Source organism: Anabrus simplex, chromosome 5, assembly GCF_040414725.1.
Source record: "Anabrus simplex isolate iqAnaSimp1 chromosome 5, ASM4041472v1, whole genome shotgun sequence".
NCBI classification, from domain to species: domain Eukaryota; kingdom Metazoa; phylum Arthropoda; class Insecta; order Orthoptera; family Tettigoniidae; genus Anabrus; species Anabrus simplex.
Genome location: NC_090269.1, coordinates 118,432,019 through 118,455,951, shown reverse-complemented (window position 1 = coordinate 118,455,951; position 23,933 = coordinate 118,432,019). Strand labels below are relative to the sequence as shown.

At 38.8% G+C, this 23,933-nt stretch overlaps 1 protein-coding gene across 1 annotated transcript in view; it reads left to right on the top strand.

Moving 5' to 3' along the window:
- The window catches only part of LOC136874676 (endoplasmic reticulum metallopeptidase 1), a 248,912-nt gene that overhangs the window by 158,677 nt on the left and 66,302 nt on the right, over positions 1–23,933 (top strand). The window contains exons 7-9 of the mRNA XM_067148313.2: positions 2,154–2,383; positions 8,310–8,490; positions 15,165–15,349. Coding sequence (XP_067004414.2) covers positions 2,154–2,383; positions 8,310–8,490; positions 15,165–15,349 — 596 coding nt within the window. The remainder of the gene's footprint in view (positions 1–2,153; positions 2,384–8,309; positions 8,491–15,164; positions 15,350–23,933) is intronic.

Below are 23,933 nucleotides of genomic sequence, written 5' to 3'. Positions count from 1 at the left end.
CTCCCAAGTTGAGATGCCTGGGACCCCTTTTAGTCGCCTTTTACGACAGGCAGGGGATACCGCCCCCACCAACAGGGGTAGTAAACAAAGATTTTGCTAGTTCATCGCAACAGAGATTTTTAAGAGCACATAAAATAAAAAAGTAAAAGTAACAAGGAGAGTTATAGTGTGCAAAAGGCTACGAATAGTTGATGCTTTAACTCAATCATTTTCCGCAAAGAAATTTTCTTCTCACATTATTTTCACTTTTATCCATTTTGATATGTATTGAAGTCACAACAACGAAAATATCAAATGAGCCTTTTGAACATATGGATTAATAGTCGGTTGTAGTCAAGCATTAGCCTACTGCTAGGAACAAACCCAAACCAAGAACATAAACAGACCGATTCTAACCTCCATTTGTATCAGCTGACTACTGAACTAATATTATTAGTGAAGATATTTTATTAGTCATGTGTAAATCTTTATGAAACAGAATTTGGTTAACTAATAATTATTTTTATGAGTTCTAATATTATTAGCTAATATTATTAGTTAGTTTTATGAAACAGGGCCCTGCAAATACTTCGTATAACAGATGTACGTAGTTCGACCTCGTGCCAATATATATAGCTGTGTACCTACAACGTCGTGGCAAATGAAACAACTACTTTGCTGAGAGAAACATATTTTTCTTCAAAAGGTGCAAAAGTCATGGTCGTGAGAGGTTCATTGTATTTTTCTTGTAAAGTAGATATAACCATCTATAACTGGTACCCATTTCAGCTGTTGAAACCATCCTGTTTTCTCAGTATCACTGTGTATGACAGAATTAGGTCTTTTATATACAATGAATTGCCAAAAGTTACGGGAAGGGGTGTCCCATTAGAAAATGACTCCTGAGCATTGCGGCATAGCTGAGTAGTCTGTCACAGACACCAGTGTCGTGAAGATGGCAACACGCCATGAGTTAACGGACTTTGAATGTGGGATGATCATCGGCGCACGGCACATGGGTCGTAGCATTGCAAAGATTACACGCGAATTCGGGTTTCCCCGAGGTCAACAGTATCAAGGGTGGATCTTCAATATCGCAGAGAGAATGTTACCACCTGCGTAATCCGCTGCACGGGAAGACCACAGGTGTTTAACGAACAGACATCACGTCACCTCTGCAGAACCATACTGGGCACTCGACGGGCTATTGTGAGTCAGATCACCAGCTAGTTGAATGTTGGGAGTCGGGAGCCCATTTCTACCAGGATCGTAAGACTGTAAGGAGGCAAGTGCACCGCATAGGCTTCACCAGCCGATGACCAACTTGTGTCCCTTTGCTGACACCTCGACACAGAGCTCAATGACGTGCATGGGCCCACGAACATCGGCAGTGGACCCTGGAACGGTGGCGACGACTGGTATGGTCCGATGAATCCCAGTTCCAGTTGTATCGAACTGATGGGTGCATGAGAGTGTAGCGTATGCCCCGTGAAGCTATGTATCCTGCGTGTCAACAAGGTTCTGTCCAAACGAGAGGTGGCTCAATTCTCAGTTCTGGTCAGGGCAGCATTCTCATGGTCGCAATTAGGCCCTATTGTCTGGCTGCAGGGAGCGCTGACAGGTGTATGTTATATGGACATTCTTTCAGACCATCTGCATCCCTTTCTGGCCCTAGAGTACCCTGATGGAGATGCTACGTTTCACTAAGACAATGCACCATGTCGCCGCTCTGTGGTGGCACGCAAGTGGTTGAAGGAGTACTCCAGTAAAGTTATGACCATGGATTGGTCCTCCAGATCCCCCGATCTTAATCCAGTTGACCATTTATGGAATACTGTCGATGCTGGTGTACACTCCATGAACCCCGCACCAAACTACACGAGACCAGTTGTGGGTAGCAGTGTAAGATCCGTGGGTCCAGATACCTCCAGGACGATTCCAACACCTTGGCAAATCGATGCCTCACATATTGCTGCCTTTTTGAGGGCTTGCAGTGGAGGAGCAACTTGTTACTAACATCACATTTAGTCTTCCCATGACTTTTGGCCACTCAGTGTATATAGAGGGTGAGAGGTATGTAGGTTGTAATATGCTAATACCTCAATAAGGCAGTTATAAATGCATTTAGTAGGCTGATTTGTGCTTATTAATTTTGTTTTTGTTTGTTATTTTAGGTTTGAAGAGGGAAGTCTATTTGAAGCAGTTGGGACTGTCATGTGGTGTAGTGCTATTAACCTGGATTTTTACACCATTGATTTCTCTGATGATTGCATTTGCTCTAACAGTACTGGACCGTACCATGAGCTGGTATTCACAGCCTGCTTGGATTTTCTTTTTATACATTTGCCCTACTCTTCTTGTTCCAATGGCAACAGTTTGGATTGCATCTCAAAGGCAGAAAGCTGTGAGTTTTTTTTATAATGATCCTTGGTTACATTAATATAGATAAATGTTTAAATAGGTTATAAGAGGACCAAGAGAGTTGGTTATGCAGTGTGACTGAGTCATACACTGTAACTGGAAGCTTTCATTTGGCAGACAGTTCAAATCTTTGGCAGCTATGAAAATGGTTTTCTGTGGTTTTCTATTTTCATGCTAGATAAATGCTGGGAGGGTGAACTTTAAGACTACAGATCCTAGACATTTTCCATCCAATTGCCACAAAAAAAAAAAAGGTAGATGTTAAATTGCTAGAAAAATAAAATTTCATAAGAAACTTGAAGTGATGATTTTCCTGAAATGGGAATCAAGCTTTAGTTGGTCAATTTTGCCTTGAAACAAAAATATTCTTACTTCTTCTGTGCATTCAGTCTTCGTTTATAAAAGAGACGCTGTATGTGTCAATTTGTTCTGGACGTCATATTGTCTGTCTCTTGTATGATCTTCCTTAGATGGGCATCATTGTACCTCTGTTCAAGAAAGGAAGCAGATGAAAATGTACTAATTATGTGGTATCACACTACTGTCTCATGCCCTGAAAATATTGGAAAAAAAATAATAGACCAGGATCAGAGATATTGTTGAACCAATTTTGGAAGAAGAGCAGTATGGTTTCAGACCAGGAAGGTCAACTACAGACCTTATATTTGCAATTAGAATGCTAATGGAAAAATACTGGGAGAAGAACAAGCCTTTATTTCTAATATTTTTGGACATTGAGAAAGCAAAGTAAAATTCTTGTTACTTGTAATATTGAGAAAGCATACAACAGTGTACCAAGGGAAAGAATTTGGCAATGCATGAAAAAAACTTCAAGTGCGAGACAGCCTCATGGACAAAGTGAAAATGTTGTATAGTGGGAATAGTTGTATTCAAGTAGAATGTGGTTTGTCAGGCTGGTTTGAAACAGAAAGAGGAGTGCAGCAGGTCAGCTCATTGTCACCACTTCTATTTATTATTGTGATGGATGTAGTAATGAAATCTATTAATAGGAAAGAACCTGGAGATATCAAAGCCTTCACATTTGCAGATGATGTTGAGATCTGGAGTGACTCAGAAGAGGAATTGGGAGAGAGAATGCAAAGCTGGAATGAGGAGTTAAAGAAATATGGTTTAAACATCAGCAAGACCAAGACGGTGGTGATGAAAGTGTATGGGGAAGGAGCAGAACCAATAGTCATGTTAAATGAAGCCCAACTGGACAGCATTCCAGTTTTCAAATACTTGGGTAGAGTTCTATCAAATTACAACCTACCAAAACATGAGGTGAACAATCGAATCAATAAGGCAACACAATTTTACCACCAGATTAAGACAACTGCTGTGGGATGAGCAAATACCCATGAAAACAGAAATGACATTGTACAAGTCCTATTATACACCAATTCTTACATACAGTCTCAAAACTACAACACTGACCAATAGAGATAATTCCAAACTTCAGGCAGCTGAAATGAAATTCCTATGCACTATGATCCAGAAAACCAGGAAATACAAGATTAGGAATGAGAAAATTAGAGAAGAAGCAGGAATAGATGATTCTCTCCTCAATAAGATTCAGATATCAAGACTGAAGTGGTTTGGTCACATGAAGAGGATGCCAGTAAACAGAACTGCAAGGATGGAATTTGACAAAAGTAGAAGGAAGACGACCTGTGGGAAGGCTACAAAGGAAATGGATAGATTTAGTTAAGAGCGATGTACTGCTGAGAGGTCATGATTGGGACAAGTTGGTGGAGGAAGAATGGCACAAGGACAGGATAAGATGGAGGAGGCTCATATACCACACCCAGGAAACTGGAGATGATTTAGGAAGATGATGATGATGATGATGATGATGACGGATGTATGATCTTCCTTAACCCATTCGCCTCACATTTAAATACCATAGGAGTTCACTAAGAAATCACATTTAAATACCGCTCTACGGCCGTCGTCATCACACTATTATTTAGAAAATCATACAAAAGCAACCAGTAAATATTCCTTTCTGAAAATTTGCATGCATAATAAAGAAGTAATAAACTTACCAATGCCGCTATTTTAGTACGTCTGCTTGGTGTGGTACACCTCAAAACATTCTTCTAAGTGAAGAGCTACGCCACACTTTTTGCACTGCCAGCAACTTTCGCTTCTTTTACCCTGGCTGTAGCACACAACACACCTTCTTGTGACTTTTGATTTCTTCTCTGTGGGGGAATACGCATGGGAAAGTGGGCCCATGATTTAGCTTGTAATCTGGTTGGGGTGGTGCTCGCTGAAGGTCGACCTCGAACCGAGTACTCCGGCAACTGAACAGTCTCTAGTAGCTGCTGCGCAATGCTAGTTCGGAAGTCCGTGTAGCTCGTCTTTCTGTTAGCATCGATCTTGTGATACGCAGTGAAGGAATTGAAAATACACATATCCAGGAGGAAAAATATTTTCCTATATCCTTTCACTGGGCGTCGCATGACAGGGAACAGAGCTGTAACCTGATCCTGAAGGTCAACACCACTCATCCCCTTCTGATATTCAAGGCCACACTTGGGCTTTATCACTTCTTCCCTCGGGGTTTGTCCTCTCTTTCGTCTGAGTTTGCCTGTCCCTGTCATGTCAGCTGATTTGTGTTTAGTGGTGAGAAAGCAAATATCCTTGTTATCTTTCCACTTCACACACAACATACTGTTGGCAGCCCACATCTCATACTCTCCACGTTTTAGTTTCGTCTTACTGATATCGCGAGGCATGTCTTTTCGGTTCTGTCTAACAGTTCCAATTACATTCATCTGCTTGTCGTGTAGCCTTTTGAATAAATCTGGGGAAGAATACCAGTTATCTAAAAACAATGTATGTCCTCGGCCTAACAAGGGTTCACACATGTTGAGAACAACGTTTGTACTTGCTGGCAGACTTGGATCCGTTACATCATCACCTACATAAATTTTGAAAGACAGACAGTAGCCAGAACTTGATTCACAAATTTTTAAAATTTTTATTCCAAACCTAGAACGTTTAGACCTAATACACTGGACATATGAAAGGCGGCCTCTGAATTTCATTAGACTTTCATCTAGAGCAATGTCTTGTGAAGGTAAATATAATTCTGAAAATTTGGAGCAGAAATGTTGTATTATAGGCCTAATCTTTCTTAGTTTGTCACTACTATCGACTTGTTCATCGTCAACAAAATGTAAAAATCGTGAAATTATAATAAATCTTCCCCTGCTCATGGTTTCACGAAAAATAGGAGTGTTTATACACCTATTTTTACTCCAGTATAACTGTATTCTTGACTTTCGCACTTGTGACATTAGTATAACGCAAAATATGCCCTAATTTCGTCAGGAGTAGTCTCAAACCAGTTGTCATCGTCTTTCAACTTTTTTCTGTCAGGATTGCTCAACTGTTTTGCTGCATATGAATTTGTCTCGACAGATATTTTGTCAAACAAAGGGTTCATGTATTCACAAAAAACTGAGAGTTCAGATAGTGGCTGCGTATCAAACTTTTTCAATAAATTTTCACTAACCCCACTGTATTCACTAAACTTATGTACAACAGGTTTATTGTCACTTTTTGTCCAGTTCCAGTCAGTCAAGTTAGTCTGTGCCGAGGTACGAGCTCGTTTCGAAAGACTCGGCACACCGTCGTTATTTGCTTCACTTTCCGTGTCATCAGAACTATTATATGCATCGCTAGTACTCGAACTAAGGACTTCAGGGTCTATTTCGTCGTCACAAACATCACTGCCTTCAATATCACTCTCCAGAACACTATTAGCTTCCGTATTCCTTCTTCATCAACACCAGCATATCTGCTTGACGCCATGAAGGCAACTGACAAGAGCGAAATTATGTGAATAAAGATTCTCTTATCTCTTGTTCCGGAAGTGTGCGAGAACCTGGTGAAAGGGAAAAAACCGAAGCCACATATGTAAACTTCAGCTCAGAATGCATACAAGTGGCGTCTGTGGGTTAGTGACTGAACTATATGGATTGATGTACAGCTGTGCATCGCCGCGAGCAGAGCTCGTCATTTGATTCATATGCCACGAGTAACTATGACGAGCTAGGGTCGTCAAATGATGCGATTGGGTTAAAGGCATCTGGGTGACCTCCATCACCTGATCAACACACCTGCTTGGCGCTGTTTGTCTTGGCCTTTTATCATTGACTATTCTCGGAACCACAACCTTCTGAAGTTGTCCACCTGCTGTTTTGTGATGTGGCCATGGTATTCTTAGCTTTCTTCACCAGCACTACGTTTCAAAGGCGTCAATACACCTGTTGTTCTCTTGCTTTGATAGTTCAGACTTCACAACCATACAAGAAGATGGAAAACATGAGAGTCTGCGCCAAGCAGATTTTGGTATTTCTAGATATGCCCTAACACCAGACTATTTTCATTTTTTCCATTGGAGAGTGTTTAAGAGCTATTCTTTTTTTAATCTCCTGTTCACAGCCATCCTTACCACTCAGAACTGAGCCTAGACAAATATATTCATGTACGACTTCAACATCCATTAAGAGATCACTGAACTGAAGGTGCTTGCCATGGTCGGCTTTGTCTTGTTAAGGTTTCAGTCCTACCTTAAGATTCCAACAGGATAGGTAGCTGCTCCTCGCTGATGGCAAATAAGAGTAGTATCATTGGCAAAGCGGGGATTATTAATCTTCCTTCAGGCAGTGGAGATTCCATCATTCCATCCATCTAGTGCATTTCTCGTAATGTACTGTACTCTTCATAGATACTGAATAGCTGAGAAGACAATATACAGTTTTTAAAATGTTGAGATACAAGTTGACTTGATGACGAATTTGAAAGAATGCCTTGATTAATTTTAATCATTTTTTAAAATTATTATTTTAGTGATACGAGACATGGATTTTAAGTTGCACTGACTGTTTAAATATTTTTCATCCATACTCACCTTAGCCAGTGGAGAAATTTTAAGGATTCATTTCATCAGAAAGTCAACATGCAACTCAACATTTTGAAAACTTGCATAAAATAAAACTAATTAATAGAATAAGGTAAAATTGTAAACGACTCTTAAAGCTTAGTTTTAGGTGTTTTAAGATGATGATGATGATGATGATGATGATGATGATACCAGGTTTCTGTTTATCTACTGCACTTCTATGCCCATCTTAAAACTGCTCATACCATCACTGAACCATTTGCTCATGGATTTATGTATCACTTGCAACATATGTACATGTATAGTTTATATTTGTAGCACTCACCTGTTCATCAATATGACTCACGGAGCATAGTTATCGCTCACTTTTGCCTTCTCCTGCTGTTGTGTATCATGGATTCTGCAAACGCTCTGATATACAGTGGGACACCAGTTTATTTTAATGTACAATTGATATGGGACTTGAAAAGCACAAGCAGAACTTGACTCGCACTGGAAGTTATTTTCTAATACGATCGAGTAGGTACTACTTAGTGTTGGATAGGCTTCATGATCCAGTTGGTGAATTCCAGAAATGTACCAGCTGCTGATTTTAGGCTGCAAATTTAAAATTGTCTTTTTATTTTTGAATATTGTTACATATCTCTGATTTTAGACAGACGTTGCTGTCTTCGTCTTTAGCTACTAAATTAGTCGGTGCTTAAGAGAAGCTTGCTTGTAAAACATTCCAGCACATCTAACGTGATCTTTGATCTATCTTAACCGTTTATGTAACATCATTGCAGGACTTTTTAATCTAGCATTAACCACAATAATAACATTATTGCTGATTTATACATCCCATGTATATCTGTATGTTGAATATTTCATTGTGTAATATAAAATTGTAATGTTTTCACGTGAGCTAGTGTATAAACACTGATAAAATACTCTCCAGATATTGTTTTAGATGATCATATGGTCAATTAATTACTTTTATATTCTGAAATAGGTTGTACGCTCTGTTTGGTCTTTGTTCCAAATCTACTATGATTCATATCAACTGGTATGGACTGGAATTTTAATCTTTTGCACATTGATGAAAGTGAGAAGTGGATTCATTGCTGTATTATGGACAGTATTTCCTAGTGTTGGGAGTCTCCTAAGATCAACTCTCTTCAGCCATTGGCGAGGTATGTACATCTCTTTTCTTTTTTCAAAGTAGTTCTAAGTTATTCATGTACTAATGCCTGTAAATTCCATAATATTTATTTTTGCTTAGAAGAACATATGTTGCATGATGGTCACCAATCTTCTGTGAGTAGGAGTAGTACATCATGCCACTCCATTGTCGACTTTTACCATAGAAGAGCAATGAAGTGTTGTTTGATTTTGTTGACAGGAACAAAAACTTTAAATTTATAGTAGAATAGAGATGGCAACTTAAACAGTGCAACAGCAGATTGATGATCAAATTCATGATAACAGGCAAGTCATTGTTGATGAAATTGCCACTGAATTTAGCTTGGTCACAGATGTGGTTACAGTGTCATTGGTGATGACCTTTCCTAAAAGGTGTGTATCTGGTGAGTACCAAGGCAGCTGTCTGTGATCACTAGCATATGTGGCAGACAATTTATCAGGAGCACTTGAACCGTTGTGCTTGTGAAGTAGATGCTTTTCTCCATTGAACCTGAACAAGAGATGAGCCTGGGTGCACCATCATGAACCAGAGAGTAAGAGACAATCAGTGGAGTGGAAGCACCCATTGTCTCTGGTCAACAAAAATTCAGAACACAGGTAGTTGCTGGGAAAGTCATGTTAATGATGTTTTGGGATGTCAGTGGCTCTATATTGATGCACTTTGGGGAAAAGGGTCAGACTCTGACCAGAACTTAATACACCTACAGTACATGTTAAGTCGCTATATAATCCATATGCTGGGACTTCTCTCAAAAGGAGTTTTGCTGCTTCACGATAATGCCTGCTCCCATACAGCTGTGCATGCAGTGGAGACAATACGTGATGTGAAATTTGAGGTGTTCAAACATCCTCAAAGTTTGGACTTGGTGCCTTCAGGCTTTCACCTATTTGCATCTTGGAAAGAACATTTTTTGGGGTCAGAAGTTTGCAGATAACCACAGAGTAATGTATTGTCCACCTATTCAGTTCTTTTATAAATTTAATAATCTCCTTTAGATTATTTATGTGGATACTGGTACATGTTTCAGCTCTTTGGAACCATCATCAACCACTAAATCTGTAAAATTGTTTAAGATATAACATAAGAATGCAGAATTCGTACATAACCTGTGTGTTGTACATGTTAAAAATATTTAGTCCTAGTTAAAATGAACATCTTACAGAATTAAAGTACATACCGGTAAATGAATAAACATAAAGTACATTTAAAAGCAGTGTTATACAAACATGATGTTATCAGATAAGTTAACTTAAAATTATTGTTGAAAGTCACTTGACTTAACACACAATTAAAATCTCCATTGGCAAGTTAAAATACAATCTAAATTTATAGTGCTGTGCTATTGTTATGTTGTTTGGCTGTTGGCTAAAGATCAAGACAGTATATCTCTGTTATATAAAGCCAGAAGGCTAACTCACTCGTTCACTGACATCAATGTTTACCCACTTCCAGATGTTCTAGAAACTTGAGATTCAGCAGACTGATAGCTATTAGTGTGTAACCAAAGGAAAAATTCCAAGAAGTTTGAACTTTTAATTTTTATCCCCCCCAAACAAAATGGACGCAAACTTCCAGGTGTGCTAGGAAATTGAAATTTGGCAGAATTATAGCGTTTAGCCTGTAACCGACAGAGAAAGTCCAAAAAGCTCCAATGTTTAACTTCTTACCTCCGAAAAGTATTGTAATGCTGAGCCAGTTTTCATGACGGTGCAGACCATCATGTTTTTTTTCAAAGTATTTTGTGGCAAAATGGTAATTCCTATCCAAAAATGGATAGCACTTCCGGTCATAAAATGAACTACAACTTTGATCCTATGACTGTTGTATCTCAGCCACTTCTACACGAGATTGAGCTTAATTTTCCCATTTTTGGTCAGTTTTGTTTTATTTTCCACAAATTATTTTACTGATTCACACACTATCAAAGCAAGAGAACAACAGGCGTATTGACGCCTTTGAAACGTAGTGCTGGTGAAGAAAGCTAAGAATACCATGGCCACATCACAAAACAGCAGGTGGACAACTTGAGAAGGTTGTGGTTCAGAGAACAGTCAATGGCAAAAGGCCAAGACAAACAGCACCAAGCAGATGTGTTGATCAGGTGATGGAGGTCACCCAGATGCCTTTATGGAAGATCATACATCATCATCATCCTCCTCCTCCTAAACCATCTCCAGTTTCCCGGATGTGGTATATGAGCCTCCTCCATCTCATCCTGTCCTTGTACCATTCTTCCTCCACCAACTTGTCCCAATCATGACCTCTCAGCAGTACACCGTTCTTAACTAAATCTATCCATTTCCTTCGTGGCCTTCCCACGGGTCGTCTTCCTTCTACTTTTCTGTCAAATTCCTTCCTTGTAGTTCTGTTTACTGGCAGCCTCTCCATGTGACCAAAACACTTCAGTCTTGATATCTGAATCTTATTGAGGAGAGAATCGTCTATTCCTCAAAACTTGTGAAAAACGAATTAAATTTGGCCTAGATTGAAACTTTTACTTCTGTCTATATTATAAATCACCGATATATGAAAAAATATCCTAGGACCAAATATGTAGTCTACTAAAAGGGCGGTCGGATGTCTCAAACAGTTTTGTCGATCCGACATACCGTTTTGCCACAGTAAATTTTCAAATGACCACTTCTTATGCAGAGCAATCGTGAGTTTGAGGGTGGAGCCCCCAACGAGCAAATGTATGTATGTATGTATGTATGTATGTATGTATGTATAAAGTTAATTGTACTCTCCTTGGAGGTGGACAGTGTGAAGTACAATGGAGAACTTGAATGCTGATTTATGTGCAGAGGATATAGTCTGGTATACAAGAGAATCTGAAAGATAAGGGAAAAAAAGAGGGAATGAAAATAAAATTTCTCCCAAGAAACACGAAGTGGAGAATATGAAAAAAGATACAGTATGGATTGGTGGAGTGGAACTTGTTATTAAATGCTTAGCACAACACAATTGTGTTACGGCACCTGCTTCAGTCAGTGCTGTCAAAGTATTTCCAAGTATTAACTTTGTATTGTAATAAAACACACATTCATCATCATCATCATCATCATCATCAATTAATCATCTCCAGTTTCCCGGGTATGGTGTAAGAGCACTGTCCATTTCCGTCTGCATAGGTACATTCCTTCCTCTTCAACTTTACACCATTCTATGCTTTTTCTTGCAGATCTTTTATTTGGGATATCCATCTTGTCCTTGGCCTGACTCTACCGGGTGTATGAATAAGTTTTTGCCAGTTTTTTGTGGTAAAGAAAACACGTAATTTTCAAGGGAAGTTAATTTTTTTATTCCAAATATTGGTCATCGGCTTCTGCACACTTTGCCCATTTTTCAAGTAAGTTATGAATACCATGCCAGAAAAACTGCTTGTCTTTGTGGCAAACCATTCGTCGAGCCATTTTCCAACTTCCTCGAAATTGCTGAAGTGCTGCCCTGACAGCGCTTGCCCCATTGATGTGAAGAGGTAATAGTCAGATGGCACCAGGTAGGGGTAGTACGGTGGGTGCGGAAGGATGTCCCATCCAAGAGATTTCAAGGTATCTTTCACCGGTTTTGCTGTGTGAGACGGCGCATTGTCTTGTAACAAAATCACTTTGCCATGTCTTCTGCCCCATTCTGGTAGTTTTTTGATCAATACGTGATTTAAATGAATCATCTGTTGAGCTTCGAAGTTTCTCGAAGTTTAACTTCATCAACATAGCCTGTTTGAATGTTTTCTCTAGAGCAGTGTGATTGGCCGGTCGCTAGCCGATTTCCCCTCCCGTCCTGGGTCGTGGGAAGCAATATATCCCACTATGGAGTTGTAAGCTTCGTCATTCAGCTTGGGTGGCTGGCAAGCTAGGAAATAGTGGTTTTCTTTGTAAACAACGGAAAAAATCTTACCCCTGTGATGAGTTCATTTTAGTCCTATTACCTTCACTTTGCCCTGGTGATTTCCTTCTTTGTTTGCTTGTGTAATGTAACTTCTTAAGGTGTAATTCAAGTGAGACGTTGTACCTCTATCTATGATTAAATATTTTTCAATTCACCTTATAAATTTCTTGGTCATGTTAACCACTTTCTCTTCGAGGTTTGCCACCTGCTACCTGAAATGTCAGAAATGCAGTATACTGTAGTTGCTAGGTACTACATTTTTGTATGGGAGCAAGTATTTTTCTGATTTTGCATTCTCCTTTTACATGCTCCCTTAGAATGGGCTTAGCCTGTGTATCATTGGAATTCTATAATCCACCTAGATCTCAGGCCATGTGCCCTAATTTACTTTCCTAATAAAAGTAGCTTGATGGCTTGTCTGTAAAGTCTGTTTAAGTGACCATATGGTTGCTGAATGTGAAGAAACCCTACAGCTATAATTGTGACTATAAAAGGTTTCATGGCTTGGTGAATTTAAGACTGACCTGTATTCTTTTTTGGATTTCTTATTACTTTGCTACCTGCCGTTGGTACTTTGTATGCGTGCTTCTGGCATTTTCTTCTCTTCACCCGTTGAAGTTCAGTTACGTAACTATTTAAATTCGTAACCACAATTATGGCGTCCTGTATTCGATTTTCCACGAACCTACTACACTGGCGTAGCAGGGGGAGAGGTGATACTCCCATACGGCGTGTCCAAGGTGGCGGATAGGGGGTCCTAACCGGCTTGCTGGCGGACTTGAGGGAAATAAAATACCTCTCGCGGACCAAACACAACCCCCTGTGGGTGGGGGACGCAGACGAAGAATACACCCACGGTATCCCCTGCCTGCCGTAACAGGCGACTAAAAGGGGTGACCAAGGGATGATTATATTACAACCATGCAACTCCTTGTGATTAGAACCATCACGCGGGGAATACCATGGGTCACTTTTCCTTGCACGTAGTACGACTATGTTAGGTACCAAATAGGTTTATGATTGGTAGCAAACTAGAGCGCGACGGCTTTTACAGTATTATATGAGCGACACCATGGAATGACGGAACCCATGGTTCTGGTTTGATCGGGCGAGTTGGCCGTGCGCGTAGAGGCGCGCGGCTGTGAGCTTGCATCCGGGAGATAGTAGGTTCAAATCCCACTATCGGCAGCCCTGAAGATGGTTTTCCGTTGTTTCCCATTTTCACACCAGGCAAATGCTGGGGCTGTACCTTAATTAAGGCCACGGCCGCTTCCTTCCAACTCCTAGGCCTTTCCCATCCCATCGTCGCCATAAGACCTATCTGTGTCGGTGCAACGTAAAGCCCCTAGCAAAAAAAAAAAAAGTTCTGGTTTGCCTATGATCAGTACCCAGTATACAAGGAACACCACCGGATAGTAGGAGTCCCTGTGGTTAGTACACTTAGGTGATGGACACCATAGGTTTGCGTTGCCTGTCAATGGCGCCGCAATGTGTGAAACACAGTAGGTCTGTAATACACGTGCGAATTTCATTACCTGTGAGTAGTACCATAATGTCTGGAATACCACGAGTCTACGCTACTCTTGATTAGTACCACAACATGACAAATACCATGGTTCTACTTTTCTAGCGATAAATACCATTATGAGGAGCCGATGACGTGGATTTTGGACTCCTTTCGACTACAAGTATCATCGATTCAGTATTGTGCTATAGAAGCAGTCCCTTGGTCAGTAACACTATTGTTTTACCCAGCTTCTGTGCATGTGAGGCACTGTGAGTTCGTTCCACTGATCGTTTTAAATTCATATCCATCGATCCATTCATTCTTCATCCTCACGTTTTGAGTTGTGGTCAGTCGAGGATTTGGGGTTTTTACTTTGTCACTTCATTTCGTTTCATTTTGTACCATTAGGCGCCGATGACCTAGATGTTAGGCCCCTTTAAACAACAAGCATCATCATCATCATCATCATCATCATCATCATCATCATCATCATCATCATCATTGTATGCATTTTCCTATTTTAATATTTTTCAGATTATATCATTTGTAATTGTTTTTCTGTTTGTAAACCCCCTCCCCCTTCTTTAGTTTAATAAATGTTACTTCTTTTGAATCTGACTACTTTATTTTAAAACATTATTCCTTCATGCCTTTGCAGTGGGGGTGGTTACAGTCAGAACTGAACATAAGTCCGAGGGATTCATCAGTTTTCATAGTTAAGTTCATTTCTGCATTTGTGTATCTGCAGTATGTCATAAACCAACATTTTAGTATCTCAGACTAAAGTGTGGTTCATATCAGCACGTATGACTGTATCTCAAAATATTGATGAAAGCGACTGAAGTTAGTACTATCAGATCTGGAGATGAAGACATCAAAATGACCATCGATATAACGAGAGAACTAGACTACACCACTACCACCACAAGTAGCTCCTCCTGTTTGAGGTGAGCCTGCTTTTATATACCTGGTGAAGAAGTTGTAGTATATTCGGGGTGCAGCAAAAAAAAAAAAAAAAAAAAACTCTAGTTATGCCTTCCAGAAAATCCACAGACACGCCAGAGACAGTCAAAGCAAAGATCATCACATGCCTCCAGGCCGGCCAGGAGCTCCCCAGCCTGATTCGCTAAGTCCTTCTAGGAAATATTGAAGGGGGTTTCAAGAGGACTGCTAGTCACACTACCACATAACAATATTTTCTTTCTGCTTTGACCATTTCAAGTAAATAAATGTTTAACATCTGTTTTCATTTTTTTTTTTTTCAGCAGACTGGAAATGGTTGGTTTTGCATGGAAGCATTCTTATTCTTCCTTTTGCCCAATGTATCTACCTGATATTTGGTGCTATGAATTTATACATTCCTATCATGGGCAGAGTTGGAGCAGGGAATAATCCTGAAGTGATTGTTGCTGTCATCACATCATTAATGTTTTTGCTGTTATTTAGCTTTTTGGTAAGCTGCTGCTTTTATCTTTTGGTATATTTGAAGCATTCTTAAATAACTCTTGAGAGTTGATTACATTATTTTCAAGAGTGATTATGATTGATTACTCCTCCAGTTGTTTTTTCATTATTTAGTAGCATTGTGTTAAGTCAAATGGCACTGTAGAGTATGTAAAAGAAATGATAAGAAAAGGCAAATGGAAATGAAACATCGGTCTAGCAAGCAAATGTGTACATTTTTGTGAGAGGAGTTACTATGGTCCTACCCATTGAATCTCCAGTATTATGATTCTAAACCACACAAATTTGACCTTTCATTTCAAAATTCTGACATTCATTTACAGGATTTGGAACTCTGGCTACCTAGGTGAGAAGGTACTGATAATCTCACTTGACTATCATATCTTCAAAAACATCTGATGCAAAATGATAGATTGAAAAACAAAATGAAGGAATACAGATTTAAATTGGTCAGACTGGCATGACCAAGTACTCGTACATGATCCTGTACTGTGTAGGGAATATAGATACAGTATGCACTCAAATTTCTTATGAAATATCTTGTCTATTTTTCACCGTGCTGTACATTTCTGGTACCAAATACTGCAGAAGTGGTTTGTAGAAGTTATTCTGTTTTCAGTGGTATAAAGGGTGATTAGATTAATGCTAATAACTATTATGCGAAATCAACTGGCTTCACAGTGTGTGGGGGAGAATGGAAATTATGTAGCATGGATTTCAAGAGAGTTTTAAGGACATTATAAAAGCATGAATGTTACCTAGTGTATCTGATGAGTAATAAAACTAAATTAATTGCATATTAAGGTGTGAACTTGAACAGTAGAATTTAACATTCAAATAAAAAAATATATAAGAACCAGAACCTAAAAATTGAACATCAGTAACAAATAGAAAACAAACAAAATAGTACATAATATTAATTATCTCAAAACTTGGCAAAATATTGCAAAAAATTAATAGGAAAAAATGTGGTGTATTGCTATGTTTCATTTTCATACAAAATCACATTTTTAGAAATCATTGTATACAAATCAGTGTTTGAGATGAGCATCTTTCATCATTACACGTGATGCAAATCATCTTTCAGTCCGCAATGACTAGTTCTAATTTAAAATGGGTTTTAATCTACCTTGTTCAATATGCAATGTTAAGACTTTAAAATTATTATATAATTATCTAAAATGTAGACATGTTTTGGCCCTTTAGATCATCATCAGTACATACAAATGATTTGGAACATTAAAATATAACAATATGCTTTGCGTGATAGTCTCTTTAGAAAATTATATTTTCTCAGTGCAATCTACTTTTAAGAGAATTCTTGCGTATCTCTTATTATGATACTAAACATCGTTAAAATGTTCTTTAGTTTTTATTTAGCATATGGCTAACACATCACATTACATATAAATACAATAGCAATACATAATATTTACAGTTTAAAGTATTTACGGGTTCAAATTATTTACATAGTCAACACACAAGGGTGGAAGCAGAAAAAAGTCTTGGGTTTCCCTAGTAGGCAGTTAGAGGACACTGCTCCACAATGTGCCGAACTGTTTGCTTCACAGCACCACAACTGTGCGCTGCCGAATTAAGTATTCCCCATTTATGGATGGAGTCGGCACATCTGCCATGGCCAGTGTGAATCCTGTTGATAGTTGTCCAGGTCTTCCATTTAAGATCAAAACCCTCTTGTTTGTTTTTCAGCCATGGTAGACAGTGATATTCTGATGGAGCACTGGATATCCATACTTGCTTCCAGGCCTGAAGCAGATTAAGGTTAGCGTCTGCTAGGTTTCTGGCTGTTCTAACAGGTGGGTGTCTAGATTTTAGCCTGTTAATAAGAGCATCATTCATGTCGCCATGGATTGGCAACTGACTGTTGTTAGTTATTTTCTTATCTCATAGGAGAGCACTTTCTCGACGGAGGTGAGGTGGTGGAATATAGGATAGAACAGGTAGCCAGAAAGTGGGAGTAGATCTAATTGTCCCTGATATCATACGCTTAGTGTGATTCAGCTGAGTTACAAGTAATGAAAATCATTTTTTCTGTATTGAAAGAATCTTAACCCATTGAGCCCTGCATATTTGTTGGATTGAAACTGCATTGGCGCTGGGATTATTTTGGAGGAAATATAGTGTCGATTCATGTCGTGTGAAATTTCTTACTTACAAGATCACTAAAGATTTAACTATACATGAAAACAAAAGGCCTTCATACCACAAACTGCGGAACAAGGAATACAGTAAAACATTTTATTAGCATCACGGATCCGTACTCAGTCCGCCTGCTGAGCTGTAACACGGCCTTCTTTTTGCATTTCCTCTTCAATTTCCACATCTGTTTGTTCTTCAGGAGCATTGCTAACACTAATACTAATATTACTACTAATTTCACTGAAAAAATTACATTCCTAATCATCATTACTTCCTAAAAGGGGTTATATATCGGTAAATATCATTTCTATACTGGCAGCCATCTTGTTTACAAGCGAATCTCAAAGTCGAGAGATAGCCCACTTCAAACTAATATTACCAAGCACACTATCGATATATATTAGCAAAGAGCATATAACATTGCAAAGAAAGAATCCCTACACAAATCACAAATGCAACCCACTCTGCCATCTCTTGAGGAAAAGATGAATTACGTAGTAAAATGAGACAACAGAACAGTTCCGTGGTCCGGCATTTGGTCCACCGAGACGAAGCATGGAACGGTTCCATGGCTCGGGCCCAATGAGTTAATAATAAATGTAAAAAATTTATTTAAACTTCAACTTATTCAATACAGTGCAAGATGTTAACATGTTAGTTAAACATCATTAAAATAGTTGAGACATGTTTTGCCCCTTATGTGGGGCATCATCAGTCATATCAATACCTCAAAGTTCTACCAGACGTCTGGTTGGAAAATTGTAAAACATGTTGCATGAGTGAAAACATTAAAAAGCTTTACAATATCCTATTATTAACAAAATATCAAATTGATTAAAAATATGTTGCACTGGTGAACATGTTTGTCAATTTTCACTTAAACAATGGCTGTCATACGTGTAATAAATGACAATAGTGATTATGCAATGCCGAAGTTCAAAGACATTTTAAAATTTATATACAAATACACTATTAAGAATGAATGCAGAATACAATAGAATTATTAGATACTGTACACATTATTTTACATGTGAAATGATGTGGAAAAGCATTCCAAATTTGTGCTAATTTCACTTAAATTTGATCTTAATATTGTGTTCATGATGTGGTCTAATGGAATTAGCATCAAGATGTGGAAAGTTTGTGTATGGTTTTTGACCAGCTCTTGTGAAACACGTTGCTTTACGTCATAATTCAACCTAGATGTCTAAGTTGCATAATTATATTTTAGACCAAAACAAGTTAGTTTGCTGAAGTATCCATGGGCTATTCAACTCCGTTGGACACTCTCTATGGGACGGAGTGCCTAGTGCATGTAAACAACAGTTGATATTTGATTCAAATTGAGCCTATGTTGAAACAGTTGAAATAATGGTTTGAATGAGTGCAGTTGAAGTGTCGTTAATGTCTTCCCATTTGACTATTATTTTGAAGTTTTAACGGTGTGTTTCAGTTGTCGGAGTATGGGATGTTGGTATTATTAGTTGAATGGATGACAGTCAAAACGTTGTGTGATGTACTTAATGTTGAGCTATCTTACGTATGTGAAAATCTGAAAAGAAGGATAAGTCCTTAATTAGTTGAGTGAAATAACGATGGGGGAAAAACGAAGACTGAAATGAGTTAGGGAATAATGAAGTTAAGGCTTACCTTCAGTGTTGTTGGGCTGTTAACTTATTGCTAAGAGGTTTTTGAAGCACTGGCTGTCACTAAAGTCTTATTCCTCATGTTGTACGTGTGATGTCTTGGTGGAGGGGAGTGGACTTCAGAAGGCGGGGCTGTGGGCTTTAATGATGTTTAGCTAACATGTTAACATCTTGCACTGTATTGAATAGGTTGAAGTTTAAATAAATTTCTTACATTTATTATTTAGCTAAGTGTCAATTAATTTGGTGTGACTGCTGTTCAGCCATATCGATGAGCAGTATTCTGCAGTAGAGTACACAAGACCAAGAGCTGAAGACTGTAGGGTAGATGCTAATGATTCCCAGGTGGTTCCACACAGCTTCTGTAAGATGTTGTTCCTTGATTGTAACTTAGCAGCTGTATTCTGAAGATGTTTCTTGAAGGACAGAGTTCTGTCAAGAATATTCCCTAGATAGATATTGTGGATATCTGTTGTGAGCAAGACAAGTGTTCTCAAACTGAACCTTCAGTTCATGATTGGCCATTTTGTTGCTAAGGTGAAAACATGTAACTTCACTTCTATTTGGTTTCGGTTGTAATCTCCATTTGCGAAAGTACTGTCCCAAGGTGGTAAGGTCAGCTGTCAGTGTTTCTTTAGTGTTTTCCATGAATTTATCTTGTACTGCCAGAGCCCAATCATCAGCATATCCAAATTTCCTAGAACTAGTTTCGGGTATATCGGCTATGTACAGGTTAAAAAGCAGAGGAGCTAATACAGAACCTTGGAGGAAGACCATTGTTTAGAGTTTTCTCACTGCTAGTGCCATTTCCCAGTATTACATGAAACTTCCTGAGCATGCTATCAGTAAATCGTGCAATCTTCTTACATGGCAAAACACGTAGTAGTTTGCAGATAAGTCCTTGTTTCCACACAGTATCATAAGCTGCAGTCAAATCAATAAATGCCACAGAGGTTTTCAGTTGTTTTTGAAAGCCTGCCTCAATAAATGTTGTTAGTGACAAAACCTGATCTATACAGCTATGGTTTGGTTGGAATCCTGTTTGTTCAACAGGCAAATTCTGAAAAATGATGGAACTAATTCTGTTATAGATCAGCCTTTCCAGAAGTTTGTATACTATGCTTAGAAGAGCAATTGGACGATAATTTTTGGGTTGATCGTTAGATTTTCCTGGTTTTAGGATAACAATGATCTTTGTCCGTTTCATAAGCCGAGGGATCTCTGCAGGATGTCAGAGCAGAATTTAGCAAGCCATATTCTAGCATATTTTCCACAGTGTAACAGAAATTCAGGGTGAATGCCATCAAACCCAGGGGCTTTGCCTGATTTCATACCTTGTAAGGCATTTGATATATCTTTTAGAGTGAGTGGCTTGGAATAAGTACTCTCTTCTGGACTGGTTGCCCTCAGTGTTTTCAGTTCATGTATTATCCATGTAGTATGATCCCGATCTTCTGGAGCTTGTGAATTGTTCACAATCTGTGTGGCAACCATATCAGGAGTTACTGGACAACTAATTCAATCTGCCCGACAGTCCCCTCCTAGCTTTCTTAGAATGGACCATGCTTTTCGACTTGATTGTTTGAAGTCAAGGCTTTCAACTGTTTCTGTCCATTTCTGCCTGCGGGCAGCATCCAGACTGTGGAGTATTTCATCTGCTATGCACAGGTCACCAGTTGTAAGGAACTCTTGGTAGAGAACATCACTGTTTTCATTCCAACCAGGGATATATTCCTTTCGGTAGCCTCTAGGTATAAACTTCTTTGCTGTGCTTTTTATAGCGCCAATAAATCTCTCGTAGTTGTCTTTTACAGGTGGAATCCATCCTAGGCACTTATCAAGGTGTTCAGCATAGCCAATCCAGTTTGCTCTCTGAAAGTTCCAGCATGGATGAGGAATTGAGGATACTATTGGAACTTTAATTCTAATTTCCACTACAACTGGTCGATGTTGGCTATGGGGAAAATCAGGGAGAACTCTTCGCATAGTGTTGTAGTCGGTAGACGCATAGCATAAATCAGGATTATACTCTCTCCTCCAAGCAGCTGATCTGAAAATATGCCGATCTTTAGAGTCATAGAGAAGATGGAAATTGTGCTCTTCAGCCCACGAAGTCAAGGCGTCCCCGTTGGAATCAGTCACAGAATATCCCCATTGCTCATGGTGACTGTTAAAATCACCTAGATGGACAGTTGGGTGAGGGTATGGTTGAATGACATGTGCTGGCCATATGGTAGCGGGAGGTTTGTAGATATTGGTGACTGTAATATCTCCTATCTTGACTACAATGGAATGGACATCATCTCTTTTGCTTGTGGAGATCAGGGAAGCATTCTCTACTGTATTTCGTACATATGTTGCACTTCCATATGCATGATGGAATGTTGCACCTAGAAGTTCATAACTTGGGTATTTTACCTCTGGTACGCAATTGGTCTTCATTTGCTACGTGAGTTTCCTGCAAAGCAATTACATCAATATTGTTTTCCAGAGATAGTCTTGATAAAAACTGACACATTGGTCTGCTTAGCCCTTCTGTGTTGATCTGCATTATTTGAATACTTCGACCTAGGTTCCTATATAGTTGTTGGTCCTTATAAGGACCGTTTCCCTGAAGTCAATGTTCTTTGGTTTATGTTCTTACGAAAATTAAACACAAAAAGTAACTAGTGGAAGTTTTTTGGACTTTATAGGACTAATAGTCTTAATATTTTTGTCAAATCCGGATTAGGTTTGATTTGCAGTTGTCAGTCTTCTAAGAGTTATGAGTTACTGTTCCGAAAAAAATCTACCCGAACAAGTAATATATTAAAATAAATTCACCTCATCCAGGAGCTCAGAAAAAGGCAGCATTTTACAAGTCTGGCCCCTAGAGCCATTAATATTCTACTGTCTAAACATAACTACAGGAAAGAATTGGAAGCTATTTATACAATAGCACAAGATAATATGGCTATAACAAATATTTCATTAATAAGATTATTAATGAAATAAGGAACAAATCCACATTAGTCTCGGTCAGCCTATCAAGAAATGATGTACTCTTTGTTTACTTTAAATAATGTTAAAATATACTATATTACAGATATATTTACGAAACACAACCTTAATATCACTTTCAGAACTAATAAAAATAATACCAATCTGTTTTTTAACACCCACAGTGCTGACACTTTCAATAAATTCCTAAATTCAGGAGTTTATAAACTACAATGTGCCAAATGTGATGCAATTTATTTTGGCCAGACTGGAAGGAGCATTCTGATAAGGTACCAAGAAAATTTTAATGCCATAAAATACCATAAATTCTTGGCAAGGAGTCAACACATGGCTGATTTCGTTAACTTTCCAATCTATAAAGAAAGACATGACTATTTTACATTGAGCTAATAAAAGTAAATTATTCACCTATCTCGAGAACTTATATATTGACATAGATTTAAAAAAATCCTACATATAATTTGAATGAAATATCACAAAAAATTAATATTGTATTAGAAGAAGTTTTTAACCCTCTTGGAGTCAAGAGCCGATCTGGTCGGCCGCTCCCCATCAGCTGGAAGAGGCCAGAGCTCCACCTCCACTCTACTACTACTATAAAGTGCCTGGCCGTTTTCAGTAGAAATACATGTATTTTAAAAATTTGCATATATCTACCAGTATAGCAAATACCGGCATGAAATTTTCTACATGTCGACTACGTATGGAAAATTCTAAATTCCCATGGAGGGAATTAGATATTTTTCACCAATAGAGCATGTCAAAAACACATTAGATGTAAGGCTTTTCAGGCATTTGCTTTATTAACCAGCATTTCGTCTTAGGTCTGACACTGGGTGTATGCAGGTGAGCTTATCAGAAGCCTATATATGAGTTATCAGACTGTGCCCACTCTCCCTCCACCCCACCCTTCCTACATCCCAAACTCCTTCCTTCTACCCGCCTCCAGCCTTCCCCTTCCCGCTCTCCACCTCTACACTAGGAGCATGCCGTCCGCTCCAACTTTCGTTAAGTAGTGGGACCAACACCAGTTACAGCACATACGCCACTCCATAATTTTAAGATTTCTTCTTATAGTTTCCATCTCACAGAACAGTAACTCTTATAACTCTTAGAAGATTGACAACTACAAATCAACCTTGGTCCGTATTTGACAAAAATATTAGACTATTAGTCCTATAACTAGACTTGCGGATTAAGCTCCAAAAGTAGTGAAACTTTTACCACCTAGATCTGTGAACGTGCCTGCTTTGGATATTTGTTGTCAGCTATGTCGAACCGTCTTGGCATCCTGGGAATGGCAGTGGCTAACTATCCAAACTCCCAACAAGTTGAAAGCAATTAAGCAGATAAATGCTGTGTTGCAATCAGCTTTCCGGCCTTCACCAAGAGAGGCCATTGTTTTGTGTAGGCTGAGGATAGGTCATGGATGATCTATGCATTCTTAGTGCTTAAAGTGGGAAGACATGCCGGTGTGTTCTTGTGGTGCAGAATTCATTGTGGCCAATATCCTCAGTGTGTGCTGATCTCTCTGGCCTAAGACGTAACCATGGTGTGCAGAACACACTCACTCATACTAGCCGATGATGAGAATATGGCTGCTCTCATTCGCTTTATGCATGAAAGTGGATTAATCAAGAGCATATAAATTTCAAGTATTCTGCTACTCAGGGAACTTGCATTCGCTTTTGATGTGTTTGTGACCTTTTAGGCTTAATAAAATCATTTTACTTTTTTTTGCTATGGGCTTTACGTCGCACCGACATA